At 42.6% G+C, this 19,410-nt stretch overlaps 1 protein-coding gene across 1 annotated transcript in view; it reads right to left on the bottom strand.

Moving 5' to 3' along the window:
* Positions 1–19,410, bottom strand: part of LOC124774916 (ATP-binding cassette sub-family C member 4-like) — a 296,627-nt gene that overhangs the window by 45,222 nt on the left and 231,995 nt on the right. Inside the window, exon 19 of the mRNA XM_047249591.1 lies at positions 16,728–16,851. Coding sequence (XP_047105547.1) covers positions 16,728–16,851 — 124 coding nt within the window. The remainder of the gene's footprint in view (positions 1–16,727; positions 16,852–19,410) is intronic.

The following is a 19,410-nucleotide window of genomic DNA, read 5'->3' on the forward strand; positions in this document are numbered from 1 at the left end:
AATATATTGCTTCCCCCTACTTATACCTCCCGAGGAGATCACGAATGCAAAATTAGAGAGATTAGAGCGCGCACGGAGGCTTTCCGGCAGTCGTTCTTCCCGCCAACCATACGCGACTGGAACAGGAAAGGGAAGTAATGAGTGGCACGTAAAGTGCCCTCCGCCACACACCGTTGGATGGCTTGCGGAGTATAAATGTAGATGTAGATGTAGATAATGCAAGAAAGGACTATGATCACAAACATGGTTTGCCAGCAGCTGTGATAAATGCAATAAAACCATTTTTTCATGACTTAGCACAGCCAGAATTGTTACACAAATGTCTACACGGAAAGACGCAGAATCCTAATGAGAGCGTAAACAATTTGATTGGCAAGTGATTCCTAAAAGGGCGTTTGTAAGTATAAAAACACTGCACTTTGGCATTTATGATGCAATAGCAACCTTCAACCAGGGGAACAGTGCGAAGTGTGAAGTTCTGAAGGCATTAGGATTTACAGCTGGGGTGAACACTGTACGAGCACTAAGAAATATTGACAGAGAAAGGATAAGAGGAGCAGAAAGAAGAGAAAGGCATATGAAGTATGATGGAACAACAGTTCAGAAAAGAAGACAGAAGAGGAAACTTTTGGAGGATGAAGAAGAAGACCCTGATAATCCATCCTATAGTGCAGGAATGTATTGAGAAACTTTGATAGCCATTTCCCGTAAATTAGAATTTTTCGAATATAAGGAACATTTTCTCAAAATCCACTCAAGCTAGAGAGATGAAATTTTTTTACAGCACTCCTAGTGGTCAAACTTACATTGTAACACAGCCATTTGGCAATATGTTCAGTAGGTTCATTTCAGTTTAATTATAAAGCAATTATTTGTAAAAAAAATTGGGTCATTAATAAAAAAAATAATTGGAAGGAAACTAGAAAAGATACTCCAAAATCCCTCTGTCATACCTGCAATACTAAACCACTCTATATGTAAAAATTTCAAATTTTTCTATTTGGTAGTTTATTCATAAATGTTCCTCAAACTTAGTGATTTTAACATGGACAGCATAGGCACCTCCGGCTCCCCTTAAACCCCCTGGTGCATGTCGGCATGTGAGAGAGAAGAGGAAATATTCAACAAAGATCGTAACACAACGTTTTTAAAGTGAAATGTGACAATGATTAGGAATGATTTTAAAGTGACAAAATTTGTAAGTAGTTAAATTTTAGTTTAACTGTAGATCTCAAACCTTTTATTGTTCACTTTTGGATTTTTGTGTTCCTCTTCGAGGAGAGAACAGGGAATGAGACCAGGAGAATAGTGGTATTTTTCTCTTTTATTAATAGAGAAAAAGGTTGAAATTCATTGCAAATGCAGTCTATTGTTACAGAGAACGATTGCTATGTCTTCAGTACAAATTTTACAATCACATCAGCAGTGCGTGCAGCGAATGGGACTTTCCCTTTCCAGCCGCCATGGCTGTTCGTTGCTCCTTTTTTTCAGAAAATCTAGCTACATTAGCATTATAAAGAAGTACTAAACAGGCTGGCTAAGTGGCCTCGCCCTCTAGCGCCCTCGTCGGAGACGGGACGTTGAACTCCGGTTTCCTTCTTTCTTTTTTCCCCTGCTCCACTTTCGTTTGTCTGCGTAGAAGGCGTAGCGCGTTTATGCAGCCGGGACTAAGTGACGGGCAGCCTTATCACACGGTTCAATAACAGCCAAGTTCGAATGTGTTTGCGCACGGTAGTGCAGTAGTGAACGGAATCAGATAGTAAATACGCTGTGTCCCAACACATGTGCCTACTCCCAAGAATATGAGAACCCGACATACGCGTCGTGTATAGGGGAGAGATGTCCACCACCCATAGCGCAGTGATGATTGCGTCGGTGACCAAGGGAAGCACACTGCAGAGTTATTTCAAGCCTCTCTCTGGTCAGAATTCATTACTGTCTCACTGTTCTCGTTATCATTAGCCTGTTAAAAGGTTGCGTCCACTGATATTACCTCGTTGCTGGTATCTCACCCTGATGGGATTGTTATTTGAAATGTTGTTCACCTTCGATAACGTTATTCATCCTTTTTCTCGAGCGCCGCTGCAATATTAATCAATTGATGCTGTAACTTCTGCATACTGGCAGCGACACATTCATTACTTATACAGGGTGTATCTCCTAAGAGTCGTCAGTCGCATTTTCTCTGGTGTATGTGCAGATATTTGCAATTTCGATCTTGCAACTTGTTTCTGGAGTCGTCCCAAACAAATACAGCTCATCACGTCTTTTATACGACGCCCAGTGTCGACAGAAAGAGTCGGTTTGCTTCCCTTTACAAACAAAATGATGTTTGAAGACGAATTTTACGTGCTCATTCTATAGAACGATCCCAGATTAATCCAGTGCGGTATTCGCTTTGACAGTATGTATTAGCAGGGACAGTACAACACCCAGAGCAGCCGGTGCCCCAGTAGCGGCAGCTCCGCCCAGGCCTGTGCCGACTGCAGCAGCGCTGCTCAGTCGCTCCTCGCTGCTGGAGTACTGGCTGTTCCTTGTGTTTTGATGTCCCAGATAAAACATGCTGATGAAACGAATATCGCACTAGATTAACTTGGAGCCACTGCAACGAATTAGCGCGTAAAATTACGATTTAAAAATCATTTTGTTGCTAACGGGAAACAAACCGGCGCTTTCTGTCGACACTGGGCATCGTATAAAAGACGTGATGAGCTGTATTTGTTTGGGCTGACTCCAGAAGCAAGTTGCATGATCGAAAATGCAAATATCTGCAGAAACACCAGAGGAAATGCTCCTGACGGCTTTCAGAGAGACACACGGTACATCCCGCAAACCACTGTACAGTGCATTGCGGGGGGGGGGGGGGGATATTTATTACCGATATTATCGTTTCTCCCCCCATGAACCATGGACCTTGCCGTTGGTGGGGAGGCTTGCGTGCCTCAGCGATACAGATAGCCGTACCGTTGGTGCAACCACAACGGAGGGGTATCTGTTGAGAGGCCAGACAAACGTGTCGTTCCTGAAGAGGGGCAGCAGCCTTTTCAGTAGTTGCAAGGGCAACAGTCTGGATGATTGACTGATCTGGCCTTGTAACAATAACCAAAACGGCCTTGCTGTGCTGGTACTGCGAACGGCTGAAAGCAAGGGGAAACTACAGCCGTAATTTTTCCCGAGGGCATGCAGCTTTACTGTATGATTACATGATGATGGCGTCCTCTTGGGTAAAATATTCCGGAGGTAAAATAGTCCCCCATTCGGATCTCCGGGCGGGGACTACTCAAGAGGATGTCGTTATCAGGAGAAAGAAAACTGGCGTTCTACGGATCGGAGCGTGGAATGTCAGATCCCTTAATCGGGCAGGTAGGTTAGAAAATTTAAAAAGGGAAATGGATAGGTTGAAGTTAGATATAGTGGGAATTAGTGAAGTTCGGTGGCAGGAGGAACAAGACTTCTGGTCAGGTGACTACAGGGTTATAAACACAAAATCAAATAGGGGTAATGCATGAGTAGGTTTAATAATGAATAGGAAAATAGGAATGCGGGTAAGCTACTACAAACAGCATAGTGAACGCATTATTGTGGCCAAGATAGATACGAAGCCCACGCCTACTACAGTAGTACAAGTTTATATGCCAACTAGCTCTGCAGATGACGAAGAAATTGAAGAAATGTATGATGAAATAAAAGAAATTATTCAGATTGTGAAGGGAGACGAAAATTTAATAGTCATGGGTGACTGGAATTCGAGTGTAGGAAAAGGGAGAGAAGGAAACATAGTAGGTGAATATGGATTGGGGGACAGAAATGAAAGAGGAAGCCGCCTGGTCGAATTTTGCACAGAGCACAACATAATCATAAGTAACACTTGGTTTAAGAATCATGAAAGAAGGTTGTATACATGGAAGAACCCTGGAGATACTAAAAGGTATCAGATAGATTATATAATGGTAAGACAGAGATTTAGGAACCAGGTTTTAAATTGTAAGACATTTCCAGGGGCAGATGTGGACTCTGACCACAATCTATTGGTTATGACCTGTAGATTAAAACTGAAGAAACTGCGAAAAGGTGGGAATTTAAGGAGATGGGACCTGGATAAACTAAAAGAACCAGAGGTTGTACAGAGATTCAGGGAGAGCATAAGGGAGCAATTGACAGGAATGGGGGAAATAAATACAGTAGAAGAAGAATGGGTAGCTTTGAGGGATGAAGTAGTGAAGGCAGCAGAGGATCAAGTAGGTAAAAAGACGAGGGCTAGTAGAAATCCTTGGGTAACAGAAGAAATATTGAATTTAATTGATGAAAGGAGAAAATATAAAAATGCAGTAAGTGAAACAGGCAAAAAGGAATACAAACTTCTCAAAAATGAGATCGACAGGAAGTGCAAAATGGCTAAGCAGGGATGGCTAGAGGACAAATGTAAGGATGTAGAGACTTATCTCACTAGGGGTAAGATAGATACCGCCTACAGGAAAATTAAAGAGACCTTTGGGGATAAGAGAACGACTTGTATGAATATCAAGAGCTCAGATGGAAACCCAGTTCTAAGCAAAGAAGGGAAAGCAGAAAGGTGGAAGGAGTATATAGAGGGTCTATACAAGGGCGATGTACTTGAGGACAATATTATGGAAATGGAAGAGGATGTAGATGAAGATGAAATGGGAGATATGATACTGCGTGAAGAGTTTGACAGAGCACTGAAAGACCTGAGTCGAAACAAGGCCCCAGGAGTAGACAACAATCCATTAGAACTACCAACAGCCTTGGGAGAGCCAGTCCTGACAAAACTCTACCATCTGGTGAGCAAGATGTATGAAACAGGCGAAATACCCTCAGACTTCAAGAAGAATATAATAATTCCAATCCCAAAGAAAGCAGGTGTTGACAGATGTGAAAATTACCGAACTATCAGCTTAATAAGTCACAGCTGCAAAATACTAACACGAATTCTTTACAGACGAATGGAAAAACTAGTAGAAGCCAACCTCGAGGAAGATCAGTTTGGATTCCGTAGAAACACTGGAACACGTGAGGCAATGCTGACCTTACGACTTATCTTAGAAGAAAGATTAAGGAAAGGCAAACCTACGTTTCTAGCATTTGTAGACTTAGAGAAAGCTTTTGACAATGTTGACTGGAATACTCTCTTTCAAATTCTAAAGGTGGCAGGGGTAAAATACAGGGAGCGAAAGGCTATTTACAATTTGTACAGAAACCAGATGGCAGTTATAAGAGTCGAGGGACATGAAAGGGAAGCAGTGGTTGGGAAGGGAGTAAGACAGGGTTGTAGCCTCTCACCGATGTTGCTCAATCTGTATATTGAGCAAGCAGTAAAGGAAACAAAAGAAAAATTCGGAGTAGGTATTAAAATTCATGGAGAAGAAATAAAAACTTTGAGGTTCGCCGATGACATTGTAATTCTGTCAGAGACAGCAAAGGACTTGGAAGAGCAGTTGAATGGAATGGACAGTGTCTTGAAAGGAGGATATAAGATGAACATCAACAAAAGCGAAACAAGGATAATGGAATGTAGTCGAATTAAGTCGGGTGATGCTGAGGGAATTAGATTAGGAAATGAGGCACTTAAAGTAGTAAAGGAGTTTTGCTATTTGGGGAGCAAAATAACTGATGATGGTCGAAGTAGAGAGGATATAAAATGTAGGCTGGCAATGGCAAGGAAAGCGTTTCTGAAGAAGAGAAATTTGTTAACATCCAGTATTGATTTAAGTGTCAGGAAGTGATTTCTGAAAGTATTCGTATGGAGTGTAGCCATGTATGGAAGTGAAACATGGACGATAAATAGTTTGGACAAGAAGAGAATAGAAGCTTTCGAAATGTGGTGCTACAGAAGAATGCTGAAGATTAGATGGGTAGATCACATAACTAATGAGGAAGTATTGAATAGGATTGGGGAGAAGAGAAGTTTGTGGCACAACTTGACCAGAAGAAGGGATCGGTTGTTAGGACATGTTCTGAGGCATCAAGGGATCACCAATTTAGTATTGGAGGGCAGCGTGGAGGGTAAAAATCGTAGAGGGAGACCAAGAGATGAATACACTACGCAGATTCAGAAGGATGTAGGTTGCAATGGGTACTGGGAGATGAAAAAGCTTGCACAGGATAGAGTAGCATGGAGAGCTGCATCAAACCAATCTCAGGACTGAAGACCACAACAACAACAACATTATTGTTTCTGTCCTACTCTGATCGTGTATTGAGCAAGGGGAGAGAGAGAAGGTCTGCCTATTCCTGCCCGCCCTCTAGCTTCTTATTCTCTGGATCCTACATGAAAAATCCAACTGAAGAAGCACAATGCTCGCATAGTCTTCTTCGAAAAAAGAAGGTTCTCTAAATTTTCTCGACAGTGTTTCACAAGAGCTAAGCCTCTTTCTGGCTTATCTTCTGTTACACTTTCGTATGGGTTATGCTGACTTCTTACGATTCCAGCAGCGCACCTCTGAATTTTTTCCACTTCTATCGTTATTCCTACTTGAAAGGATGCGAGCAGAGCACTGCCTTTCGAGGTGCACTGTTATTCCCAAGAACTCCATTCGCCTTCCATAATATAGATTTTACATGACCTGGCTCCTTATTGTTACCCCTAAATACTTATGCCATGTGACGTGCGTGTCATGTTCACCAATAAACTTTTTTTCACTGCTGCCGTTTGCCTGTGAGTTTTCATTATATACGTATTTCACTATCACAATTTCGCCTACAGAGCAATTTTTAGGCACAAGACGAAAACTGAAAACAATAAAACGCATCGATAACAAACTGCAAGGCGTAATGTGCTACCATTCGATAAACACAGTTTAACGAACTTGACTCACAAAGTTAGTAAATAGTGATGTCTGAATGAGAAGTTATAATTTGCTTTCTTTATCGTTATTCCACCCCCCCTCCCCTTACCTCACATTAGCGTTAAGTGAACTGTCAGCAGTACAACAAACCCTCTATTCAGCCGAAAGCTTTTAAACATAAGCAAATAATGAACAATTTTCGTCAAACGTCCTGGCAGATTTAAATTGTGTCGAGTCTCGGCCCGGCACACAGTTTTAATCTGCCAGGAAGTTTCATAACAGCGCACACTCCGCTGCAGAGTGAAAATCTCATTCTGGAATTTTCACCAAAAGAAGAAAAGTTTACAGATAGTTTTAAAAACAATAAAAGAATAAATTTTGTTGGCGTTTATGTAAAACATTAAAAATGTTGATTTTTCATTGCCTCTTAACGCCTGAAAGACAAAAACAAAAATATATTTAAAACAATTTACAGAAATGGTAGCATTCTTGTAAAAAAACAGCATTGCACTGTCATTTAAGTACTGAAGGACGTTCCACTAGAAGGAATGAATTTGAGATGGCGAAAATGAGTTCTATAGGGTGGAGGGGTGGAGGCGAACATATAGGGATCGGTTGCGTAGGAAGGAATAGAGATAAAGGTAGGTGATAAAATGAATAGTGGGTAGAGAGAACATGTGGAGGACCCTGGTGGGCGGGCAGGGCCGTAGTATCAAGAGGAGAATGGATGGGAAGAAGAGGATGTGGAAGAAGGAGGAGGGAGCCCTGTTGTCGAATGTGATAGTTGGAGGAGGAACTAAAGTTGATAGTACCAATAAATACTTGGGTGGATTATATTGTCTCGGAGAGGGAGTCGGTTAAAGCTGTGTTCTAGTAGAATATATCATGCATGCAAATGTAGTGACAGTGGGATGTGTGGTAGAGGTGCAATGGCATACTAGGATTGGTGATCAGAGGGGAAAATATTGGGTTACTGGAGTCTAGTTTGCAGATAGCTCAGGATATACAAAGGTATTTAGTGTTAGCGAGGACGAATGGGAATTTCATCAGATGGTAAAAGGATACATATGGGGGAGGATAAATAGATGCTTGTAGCAAGATGGAGTGTATGACGTCCAAGGACTTTGAGAGTCTTAGGCGAAGCAGACATCCATGGATTTGCATAGGGGAGGGTAGGTCAGATCAAGGTTTAGTAGGTATGGAGGAAAGTAGCGGGATGCAATCGCCAAGATCGTCCAGTTGCTAGTTTTAATCTAATGTGGGCTTTCTGTTGGGTAGCTAGTAGGTTATGTTGCTGTGGAACCCATAGAGATGCAAACTGCATATGGTTCGTTGTGTAATTATTGCGCTGGTTTTGGAGCGGTTGATCTTGAGGAGCCATTGGTTGCACCAATAGGCTAAAGTGATCAGTGTTGATTTGGAAGGGTCGTTGTGATTCCTGCAGCGTTTGGTGTAGGACGAGGAAAGCGTGATGTCAGCACACAAAAGAAGGTGAACTGGTGAAGCTGTTTTCGGCGTACCAACAGTGCACAGGAAATTAAGAAGAGGAGAGGTGAGGGAAGCCTTTGGGCAGACCCACAACGGGGTGTAAGCTATGGGAACTGGTATTGGTAATAGTGACAAAGGTTGGGAGATTACATAGGAAGGATGCAGAAAGGTAGACATAGTTAATTGTAAGTGCATAAGTCTGGAGTTTGGAAGGTACACTAGAATGCCATACATGGTCACAGGTTTTCTCTAGGTAGAGGGAGATAAAAATGCCGGATATCTGTGTGTTGAGATGGTGAAATAGGATTAGAGTAAGAGAGAGGATTTGGTCATCAGAGGAGAAGTTGGGTGGAAGTCACACTGATTGACAGGAAGTAGGTGGTGTTGGCTCAAGTGTTGGCGTGCCAACTGTAAAAATTGTTAGTTCGCCTAAGCAGGTCATTCCAAACGATTTAAATATGCTTAATCTCATGTTAGTAAATTGTTGAAGTGTCTGTAGCAAGAACCCCGAGTTAATCTCTGAAATAAACGGTAGCAACGCCAATATAGTATTAGGTAACGAAAGCTGGTTGAAACGAGACATAAAAAGCAGTGAAATTTTGAACTCTGATTGGACAATGTTTAGGAAGGTTGGGACTGATGCTATAGGAGGTGGTGTGTTCATTGCAGTTAAAAGCTGTTTAAATGCAGTTGAGATCGATATTGCATCGCACTGTGAAATAGTCTGGATAAAGCTGTCAATCAGACTAGGATTGACCATTGTATTAGGATGTTTTTATAAACCACCAGCATCCGCAACAAACGTCGCAGAACGTTTCAGGGAAAGTCTTGAGTACATAGGAAGTAAATATCCAATTTATCCATTAATTACAAAAAATGGTTCAAATGGCTCTGAGCACTATGGGACTTAACTACTGTGGTCATCAGCCCCCTAGAACTTAGAACTGCTTAAACCTAACTAGCCTAAGGACATCACACACATCCATACCCGAGGCAGGATTCGAACCTGCGACCGTAGCAGTCGCGCGGTTCCGGACTGCGCGCCTAGAACCGCTAGACCACCGCGGCCGGCCATTAATTACAGGTGGAGACTTTAATCTAGCATCCATTGACTGGGAAAATTACACGTTTATCACAGGGGACAGAAGCAAAGATTCGTGTGAAGTTATTCTAGGAGCGAACATACAACCTTGGGCAATTCGCTAGAAAACCAACTCGAGATGGGAACATATTAGATATCTTGGTAACAAACAGACCTGATCTTTTTCAGTAAGTTAATCTAGAAGAAGGTATTAGCGACCATAATGTCATTGTGGCTTCTATGTCAGTGTAAGTTGAGAAACAAACAGAGAAACAGCGTAGAGTTCTCTTGTTTGGGAAAGCAAATAAGTGTCATTAATGAATATCTTCATAATCAGCTCCAAGCATTCACCACGGGACACAAAGATATTGGGCATCTTTGGTCTGAATTTAAAGGTATTGTCCACCACGTGCTAGAGAAGTATGTGCCTAGCAAAAGTATAGGGGAGGGAAAGGATCCACCTTGGTACAACAAACATAGTAGGAAGTTGCTGAGAAAGCAGAGAATTTTGCACAGTCGTTTTAAACGCAGTCACTGTCCCGCTCACAAACAGAAATTATGCGAAATGAAAGCAGCTGTCAGAAGGAAAATGAGAGACTCTTTTAACGAATTTGAAAGCAATATTTTATCTGCAGGTTCTAAAAATAACCCCCAAAAATTTTGGTCTTACATAAAATCTATGAATGCTACAAATAATTCAATACCTTCTCTTGCTGACAGTACGGGTAATGTAACTGATGATGAAAAACAGAAGGCCAAAATTCTAAACCTAGCTTTCAAAAACTCGTTTATGGTAGAGGACTGCAGCACCATTCCGCCTTTCAATTATCGAACAAACGAAAGGATGGCTGACATACTGTTTAGTGTATCTGGGATTGTAAAACAATTAAGATCCTTAGACCTCAGGAAGGCATCTGGCCCAGATGGTATCCCCGTAAGATTTTATGTTGACTATGCTACAAATATAGCACCATTCTTATCCATCATCTATCAGAGATCATTGGAACAGCGGAAAGTTCCACGGGACTGGAAGAAGGCCCAGGTCATAGAAATCTATAAAAAGGGTAGAAAATCAGATGCACATAATTACCGGCCAATTTCACTGACATCGATTTGTTGTAGAATCGTGGAACATATTTTTTGTTCAGACATAATGACCTTCCTAGGCTCTGAGAAGCTCATCTGCAGAAACCAGCATGGTTTTAGGAAACAGCGGTCATGCGAGACACAGCTGGCCCTCTTTGTGCATGATATACAACAGGCTCTAGATACCGGCTCCCAGGTTGATGCCGTATTTCTTGACTTTCGAAAGGCGTTTGACTCAGTTCTGCACTGTTGCTTGCTACAAAAAGTGTGCACTTATGGTCTATCTGATGACGTATGCGGTTGGATAGAAAGTTTTCTAACAGACAGGAAGCAGTATGTCATCCTGAACGGGGTGACTTCAACAGAAACAAGCGTAACTTCAGGTGTGCCCCAGGGCAGCATAATAGGTCCTCTGCTTTTTACGATTTGCATAAACGATCTGGTTGATGGTATTGACAGCGACCTTAGACTGTTTGCCGATGATGCTGCAGTCTACAGGAAAGTAGTATTACAAGTATTACATGAAAGTTGTGATCAAATCAATGAGGACTTGCAGAAAATAAATGTGTGGTGTAATGACTTGCAGTTATCTCTCAATATTAGTAAGTGCAGCCTACTGTGTATAACAAGGCGAAACTCCCCATTAATGTATGAGTACAAAATAAATTATCGGTCTTTGGAAGCGGTAACATCAGTCAAGTATCTGGGTGTGACTATTTGAAATGATCTCAAATAAAATGATCTGATTACACAAGTAACGGGTAAGGCGAACTCGAGATTGCGGTTTATTGGTAGAATCCTGAAGCGATGCACTCCTTCAACAAAGGAAATAGCTTACAATATTTTAGTTATTCCAGTCTTAGAGTATTGTTAGTCTGTATGGGACCCTTACCAGTTCTGTCTGATTCAACAGATTGAGAAGGTCTAAAGAAGAGTGGCAAGATTCGTGACTGGTACATTTAGCCATCGCGAGAGCGCTACAAATCTCATAGAAAGTTTGAAGTGTGACACGCAGATAGACGACGCACTAAAAAGAAGGAGCTGCTCACTAAATTCCTAAATCCAATCTTCACCGAGGATGTGGAGCATATATTGTTACCACCAACTTTCAAATCGCGTAATGATCATCATTCAAAGTTAAGGGAAATAAGAGCTCGTACTGAGGCGTTCAAACTGTCGTTTTTCCCTCGTGCGATCTGCGATTGGAACAGAGGGTGGGAAATATGACTTTGGCGCGAATTGTGCCCTCCGCCACACACCGCTTGGTGGCTAGTGGAGTATATATGTAGATATGTAGGTGTAGGTGGTTGTGTCAGGAGCGAATAGATCCAGTGACCTTAATAAACGCTGAGGTAAGGCTCATGTGGCGGTAAGGAGACGTATCAGTAGCGTTTTGTGCCATTTTGGTAAAAGTAGTACTTTGCAGGTTTTCCATAGTTCAGGATAGTAACCGTGGAGAGGGGCATGTTACGAGGGTGGGGAGAAAGGAGAGGGGGCATCTTTAAGGCGTCGATTAATACTGTAGTCATGGCTGGGGGAAATGTGTCTGTTTATAGTGAAATGCTTCTTTTGTCTGTAGTGTGATAGATCAATTTAATTCTGTTTGTAACATGTTGTCCAAATAGTGAAAGCTGGGAGCCAGAGGTGCGAAAGTAGTATCTGTGCGTTCACTGATTGCAAGGAATACAGATAAATTGGAATGAGGTGCCTCAGGAATGGAGAAGATGTCGAACAGATAGGACGCAAAGGGATCAAATTTGCTCAGGTTGTCCGATAGTGGATGTTTGTTGTGGAGGAGCAGATAGAAAGGGACAGGATTACTGCAAGTAATTCTATGGAACGCATTCCTATACTTGGAAAAGTCAAGGGGTACTGTAGCATTGGGTTTGATGTGCGCCAGTCTCGGCAGCTTGTAGAGTTTAATAAGTTCCTGAGACATCTGTGTATTTGCCAACGATACTTGACAGTATCCTGCCACAAGTCCATAGGAAGGAGCAGCATAATCGATGGGATTCTTGGAGGAGGAGTATGGCTTGCCGGAAAAGGGAGCTGAGGAAGATATATGGACTTGGTAGGAATGTGGACCGATATACAGTCTGTGCTGTAGGAAGAGCATGGCATGAGGGATGTCACCAGGCTTCTGGATGACGAGCATATGGCTTCCAAATTATGTAGCGGTTACTGTACTGGTATATATTCTGTTCGTGTAGGTGGGACCTTGGATAATCTGTTGGTGGAGATTGGGACGAGGTGCTTTGAGATGAGGTAATATGCCATGAAGAACACGTAAGTCACTTCCAGTTGGAACAAGGGCTTCTACTGTGAGATGTCCGAGGAGACTGGGAGACGCTAAGTCGACATCTGGAGTGGTGCTACTTTCAGGATGGGTATGCTATAGAATGAGGACAATGTTACCTTGAAGGAAATGTGTAAACGTATGCCACTGCTGGAGTTCTGCAGGGGATCTGCTGTGGATATTAAGGTCACTGGCTCTAACATAGGTGGAAAATATGTAATCGGTGTGAGCGAGGAAGTCATAGGGGAAGGTGTGATTAGGTTGTATGAAAATGATGGCACAGGTAATGGTTAAGGTTATGGAGCAAAAGGTAAGGTGTTCAGTGCAAGTATTGTCAGGGTTGTGGCGAACAGTGATGTTGTTGTGGTGGCCAATTGAAACGTGACCTCTAGATTATCTGTATGGTGGAGGAGATACAGAGAGCTCCAGATGGTATGATAGAGTTGGAGGAATATTTCATTCAGGAAGAAAGTATGGAAACTGTGTTGTGATACGGCATGTATTAATAGAGGATTATTAGTTGGAAGGAAGTTAATGTTGCGGTGCCGGATGCTGTGTTGCTGTCACATCATGATGAGAGGACAGGGAGTGGGGCTATGTAGGTGAGGAGCGGAGAGGGTTTAAACGAGGAGGTCAAGGCAGGTGAATAGGAAGTGCACTTGCTATTGGGAGTAAGTCGATTGGGAATACAGATCAGGCTGCAAGGGAAATTTGTTGGAGGATGTGCAGTCGTTGGAAGGGATGGATATTTTGGAGGACAATCATGGGGAGTCTCACGATATCGTCCTGTGATCTAGGCTCAACAGCAGGAGTTCCCTAGTCCACCACGATGCTACGAGGGTTTTGTTGTTATTGGTAGCTGACACCTAGAGGTCAAACTGATCGTGTGGAGAAAGTTGAGTACTTCATAGTACGACACAGCCCTCCCATTCGCCTCTAAAATGGCAGCGAACGCTTCCGTTTCAGCCTACTCGGCGAACCTACGAGCTATAATCTATCAAGATCGTCAGACCGTCGAGACCACGAGTGACATTACGGCGGCGCGGTTCTTTCCGTCCCTTTACGACGAACCTGCACCTACCTGTGAACATTGTCTCAGCAGATCATCAGTACGAAAGCCGAGCGAAACCTACTGTACTTCGACGTGAACCAGGCTGCAATTAAAGTCACTAAACCTACGTTTCGGGAGAAAGTTTTCACATGATATGAAAGATTGGAAATTTTATCCTTAATTAATATATTCTGAAACTTGGATGAACAAGTATCAGTGCCAAGCCCGTGCTAGTCTTAACACAGTCACTCACAATCCCTCTCACTCACATTAGCAAGTTTATGGTGTAGCATTTCCCGAAAACGTAATAGCTACGAAAATACTGATTGTTTTTGATTGAGAATTCTCGCCAAATATTAAGTCTGTCGGTACCAAATGCAGTCAAAGTTTTTAGCCACCAACCTGTTCAATACGCCACGCGGAATATATGTCTTTTCTCGTCACAAAATTCACTTAAAATTTCCGAAATTTCTACACGCCCATTGGAGTAATTATGCCGTCACTTTACCACACTTCTGATGTATGAAACACTGCTAGATTCGGCAACTTATCATTTCCATCGGAACTACTACTACACACGTCCGAGCTGTTTCACAGCTAGGCTCCGACTCTTCTCTACAATACTCCAAGTCTTCTCTACCAGCAGAGAAAGGCGCGCGAGGAATACTGCTTTACTATTGGTCAGTTTACTTAACAGCCAATAGCAAAACAACATTCTCCCACGTCAGTCCGCGCTTTTCATCCATAACCAATCGCAAAATAGTAAACCTCACGACTGCACTTTTTACCGACGTAATTATCTAATATGCATAAAGATATTTACTATTGTTATTTATACCTGAATTAACTTTCCCTTTACCATAAACTTACTTTACAAATCTATTCCACAAAAATCCCCTTTGTTCATATCCATACTTTTCGAAATGTTCCCACACTAAATCCTACTACATAACTGGTTAAACAATTATCTTCATATTAACCTTAAACCACACTCACGCATCATTCATACTGCTAAAACAGATTTATAAAATTTTACATGCACAAAAAGACATAATAACACTTTATGAAAATATTAGAACAGTTTATGAAAAACATTCTGTTACTTTAGTGCACTCTACTGGGCATAATCGAAACTAAAATCAGTCCCCCTATCCAATACTGTACTCTCTCGGCTGATACATAAACTACGTGTGCGTCCAGTCTCGCGTCACCATCTTTCACTATCCAGCTCTGAGACACATCTCCCACTTAACCGCCTCCAAGGCAGGATCGTTATACGGCGCTACGCCTCAACATGGCGGAGGAGACCTTCAGTATTTTATTACAGCGCGGCGGGCGAATACCCGTTACGGCGACTTGTCGAAAAGTGATAACGTGCACGCGGGCTAAGCATGAAAACACCCTTCCAGACATACTGACTTATTGAACAGCGTACACAGGCCGCAATGACCCGTTCTACTGAGCTGTGCCTAGAATGTGGGAGTAGTTTCACCTCTATTACACAGGTGGATGCACGTACCGTACACAAGAGTGTTGAGAAAGCGCTTTCTTCAAACTGCAAGGCTGGCTGTGGGGCATGGTGGGAATTAGTACTTGCATACATGGTTTGGTTTAGCGACGAAGCCCACTGTCATTTAGATGGGTTCGTCAATAAGAAAAGTTGATGTGTAGAGGGGACTGAGAATCCGCATTTCGCTATCGAGAAGTCTCTTGACCCTCAATGGGTGACTGTGTGATGTGCAATGTCCAGTCACAGAATAATCGGTGCGATATTCCTTGATGGCACGGTGACTACCGAACAGTACGTGAAGGTTTTTGAAGATGATTTCATCCCAATTATCCAAAGTGATCCTGATTTAGACAAAAAGCGGTTCATGCAAGACGGAGCTCGACCTCATCGAAGCAGATGAGTGTTTGATGTCATGGAGGAGCACTTCAGGGATCGCATTCTGGCTCTGGGGTACCCAGAAGACCTCGATTGGCTGCCGCATTCTCCAGATCTGAACACATGCAATTCCTTTTTGTGGGGCTATATTAAAGACAAGGCGTACAGCAATAACCCTAAAATCATTGCTGAGCTGAAAAGAGCCATTCAGGAAGTCATCGACCGTATCCATGTTCCGACACTTCAGAGGGTCACGCGGAATATCACTATTCTTCTGCGCCACATCATCGCCAGTGATGGCAAGCATATCGAATATGTCATAACCTAAATTCGAATATGTGTAGCGACGTTTGCATGTTGAATTAAATGTGTGCACGCCATTGTTTGTAAGTAATTTACTTTTTTTTTCAAATAGTTCAATAATTGTCAACCGGTATATTGACTCTAAGTAATAGGGTTGTTATATATAGTCGCTAATAATTATCGTTTTTAGTTCGTTCTGCCAACGGAATTGCCGCAGTGGTAACACCGGTTCCTGCCAGATCACTGAAGTTAAGCGCTGTCGGGCTGGTCTAGTACTTGGAATGGTGACCATCCGGTCTGCCGAGCACTGTTGGCAAGTGGGGTGCACTCGGCCCTTGTGAGGCAAACTGAGGAGCTACTGTGTAGAGAACTAGCGGCTCCGGTCTCGGAAACTGACATACGGCTGCGAGAGCAGTGTGCTGACCATATGCCCCTCCATATCCGCATTCAGCACCGCCTGTGGGCTGTCGATGACACGGCGTCCGGTCGATACCGTTGGGCCCTCATGGCCTGTTTGGGAGGAGTTTAGTTCGGTCTGTCGACGGACACAGAGTAACACACACCAAAGGCTCATGTAAAACCGCGCCTCCTCTCCACACAGGATTTCTGCAAGTGACTGTTACCCAAAGCAACGACGATCCCCTTAAGAACAAGGAAGTAAACAGTACAAGTATGCACAAGAGGCGCTGAACCGAGCCTCACAGAGCACACAAGCGCTTCATTGATCTCACCTGCTGAGAGCGCGAAGAAACCATACGTCACTACGGCGACGAAAACGCTGCTGAGGAAGTCCAGCCATATGCCAAGTGCGACTCCATTCGCTCTGTGCAGGAACCAGGCTGATGTATGCCTATCCTAAAAATGGGCAAAACATAAAAACTCTAAACAAAAATATCAGTAATGTTTATTCAAGGTAGCTAATTGTCAGAAAGGCCTGGAAACAGATTTATTAAGTAAACATCATTATGGCGTAATTAATGAACAGTACAGTCCTTATACGATACAATGACTGTAACTTCAAACTTAGTCTTTAATAATGACAAAACGTTTTAAGTTATTGTTATGCTTTACTTCTTCTCCAATGTCCAACGCGATTTGGAATTAGCCTCTTTTCAAGAACTACATCGTTCTCCATGGTGATTGTTGGTTTGGTCTTCAGACTGAGGACTAATTTGATGCATCTCTTCAAGTTACTTTATCCTGCGCAAGCGTCTCCGTCTCTGAATAACTGCTTCAACCCAAATACATTTAAACCTGCTTCATGACTCATCTCTTGATCTCCTTCTGCTATTTTTACCCCCCCCCCCCCCCCCCCGCCCACACTTCCCTCCAGCACAAAACTGACGATTTCTTGTTGTCTTCGAAAGTCTACGAAGTTAACAAATGTCCCCTCTTCATAAACATTTTCCTTTCCGTTGTTCTTCAACATTTTATATCTTCTGTGTACTGTGTATTATTGAACCGAGGACCTAGGAACGACGGAGAGGCTTCGTCCCGCCGTAGCCCTCAGTGGTTCGCAACCCAACAACAGGCTACATCAGTCCACCCACCCCACTGCCACCCCACACCGAACCTAGGGTTATGTTATTGTGAGGTTCGGCCCCCAGTGGACCGCCCCCCCCCCCCCTTTCCCCCTGGAATGTCTCATACCAGACGAGTGTAGCTCCAAATGTTTGCGTGGTAGAGAGTAATTATGGTGAACGCAAGCGTGGAGACAGTGTTATTGCAGCAGTCGCCGACACAGTGTAACTGAGGCGCAATAAGCGGAACCAGTTCGCATTCGCCATTCGCCAAGGCAGACGGAAAACCGCCTTAAAAACCATCCACAGACTGGCCGGCTCACCGAATCTCGACACTAATTCGTGGCGGAGACTGGTACGCCTTCCCGCTTGATAAACAGCGCGTTAGACCGCGCGGTTAGCCGGGCGGGCTTTTATATCCTCTGTACTTCGATTATTATTTTACTGTCCAGCTAACGAAACCCATCTACTGCTTTTAGTGTCTCATTTCCTAAATTAATTTCCTTGTTTGTTGAATATACAGACTGAACAGCATGAGGGATAGCCTACAACTCTGTCTCACTCCGTTTTAGCCACTGCTTCTCTTTTATGTTCTTCGACTCGCATAACAGCGGTCTGGTTTTTGTACATTTTGTAAATAATCTTTTGCTCCCATGCTACATTCATAAATTAAAACTTAGCGGTATACCAGCTAAAACTTTTAGCTGATAATTACGGAAATAAAAGAGCAGCGTTTTATGAAAATATCATTGTGAATGGTATTTAGTGAACAAACAGATTAGCGACGAGGTTCCGGCTCGATTCTGGGAGGCACATGCAAACTTTTCTGGCGGGAAAGATTAAAACGGTGTCCATTCACAAAAAGATACCGCCTACTTGTTATCACCGATTTCGTCCAGATAAATGGTATATGCAGGGCTTGGCCTGAAATGAAAGTGTCGTATGTGGGAACTTCAGATGACAGAGCGTTTAGAAAAAATAGCACCTTTGGCGAGCGGGCGAGACATGAGCCATCTATGTAAGCGTAGTTTTCGCGTAGCGGTCATAGTACAGAGCTGTAATCCGACAATCGTGGAATGGAGTACCTCTAAGGAACGTTTTTTATTTTCAATTTTTACTCACTTACTTACACTACAAGTGAACCAGAAATAGTATTTAATATCTTGTATTTGTTAATATTTTTGTAAAAGAGATAAAAAGGAAACTCAAAAGAAAATTTGAGATTGGAAATGAATTTCCAGGAAGGGATTTTAAGGCGTATACGAGAACTTCGTATATAAAATTACAGCAGAGCAACACTTATCCTAACTAATTGAGATCATGGGTGGTCGGAAAACCGGTTTATTTGGATAATTTAACTGTATAGTCTCGTCTATCAATTTAGCAATGAAAACTACTTGTATTAATTAGAAAATAAATCTTTTACTATCACAAAGGCAAGTATAGTAGAATATTTGTAGTACAGCCTAATAAACAGAAAATATGTAATGCATATACATGCTGCAAGGACGGTAGATAAGTCTAGAATTAACGCTTATGGGGAGGATGCAGCATGTGCGAGCGAGAAACAATTAGGTTCAGACAAATTAGCTGTTTCTGGCCTACTATGGCCTTTTTTAACACCATTTAGCTGGCAAATGAGTGATTTAGCTGGAGTCCAGAAATGTGGCTATTTTCACAATCATTTCAATTTTTTCTGGCTTTCTATTTCTTGATTATTGGAAAGGATTAAAATCCAGGTTGATTAAAGGAAAGTTATGTACACTGAACTAAGAGATCAAAACGCCTTTTAATATCGCATGAAAATTTGTTATTAGATTGCATTGAAAAGCACAACAAAGCAAACTAAAGCTGTGTTACACAAGAACAGCCTAACAACGAAGTATAAACAGCT

The sequence above is a fragment of the Schistocerca piceifrons genome, chromosome 2 (assembly GCF_021461385.2).
Source record: "Schistocerca piceifrons isolate TAMUIC-IGC-003096 chromosome 2, iqSchPice1.1, whole genome shotgun sequence".
Taxonomy (NCBI): Eukaryota; Metazoa; Arthropoda; class Insecta; order Orthoptera; family Acrididae; genus Schistocerca; species Schistocerca piceifrons.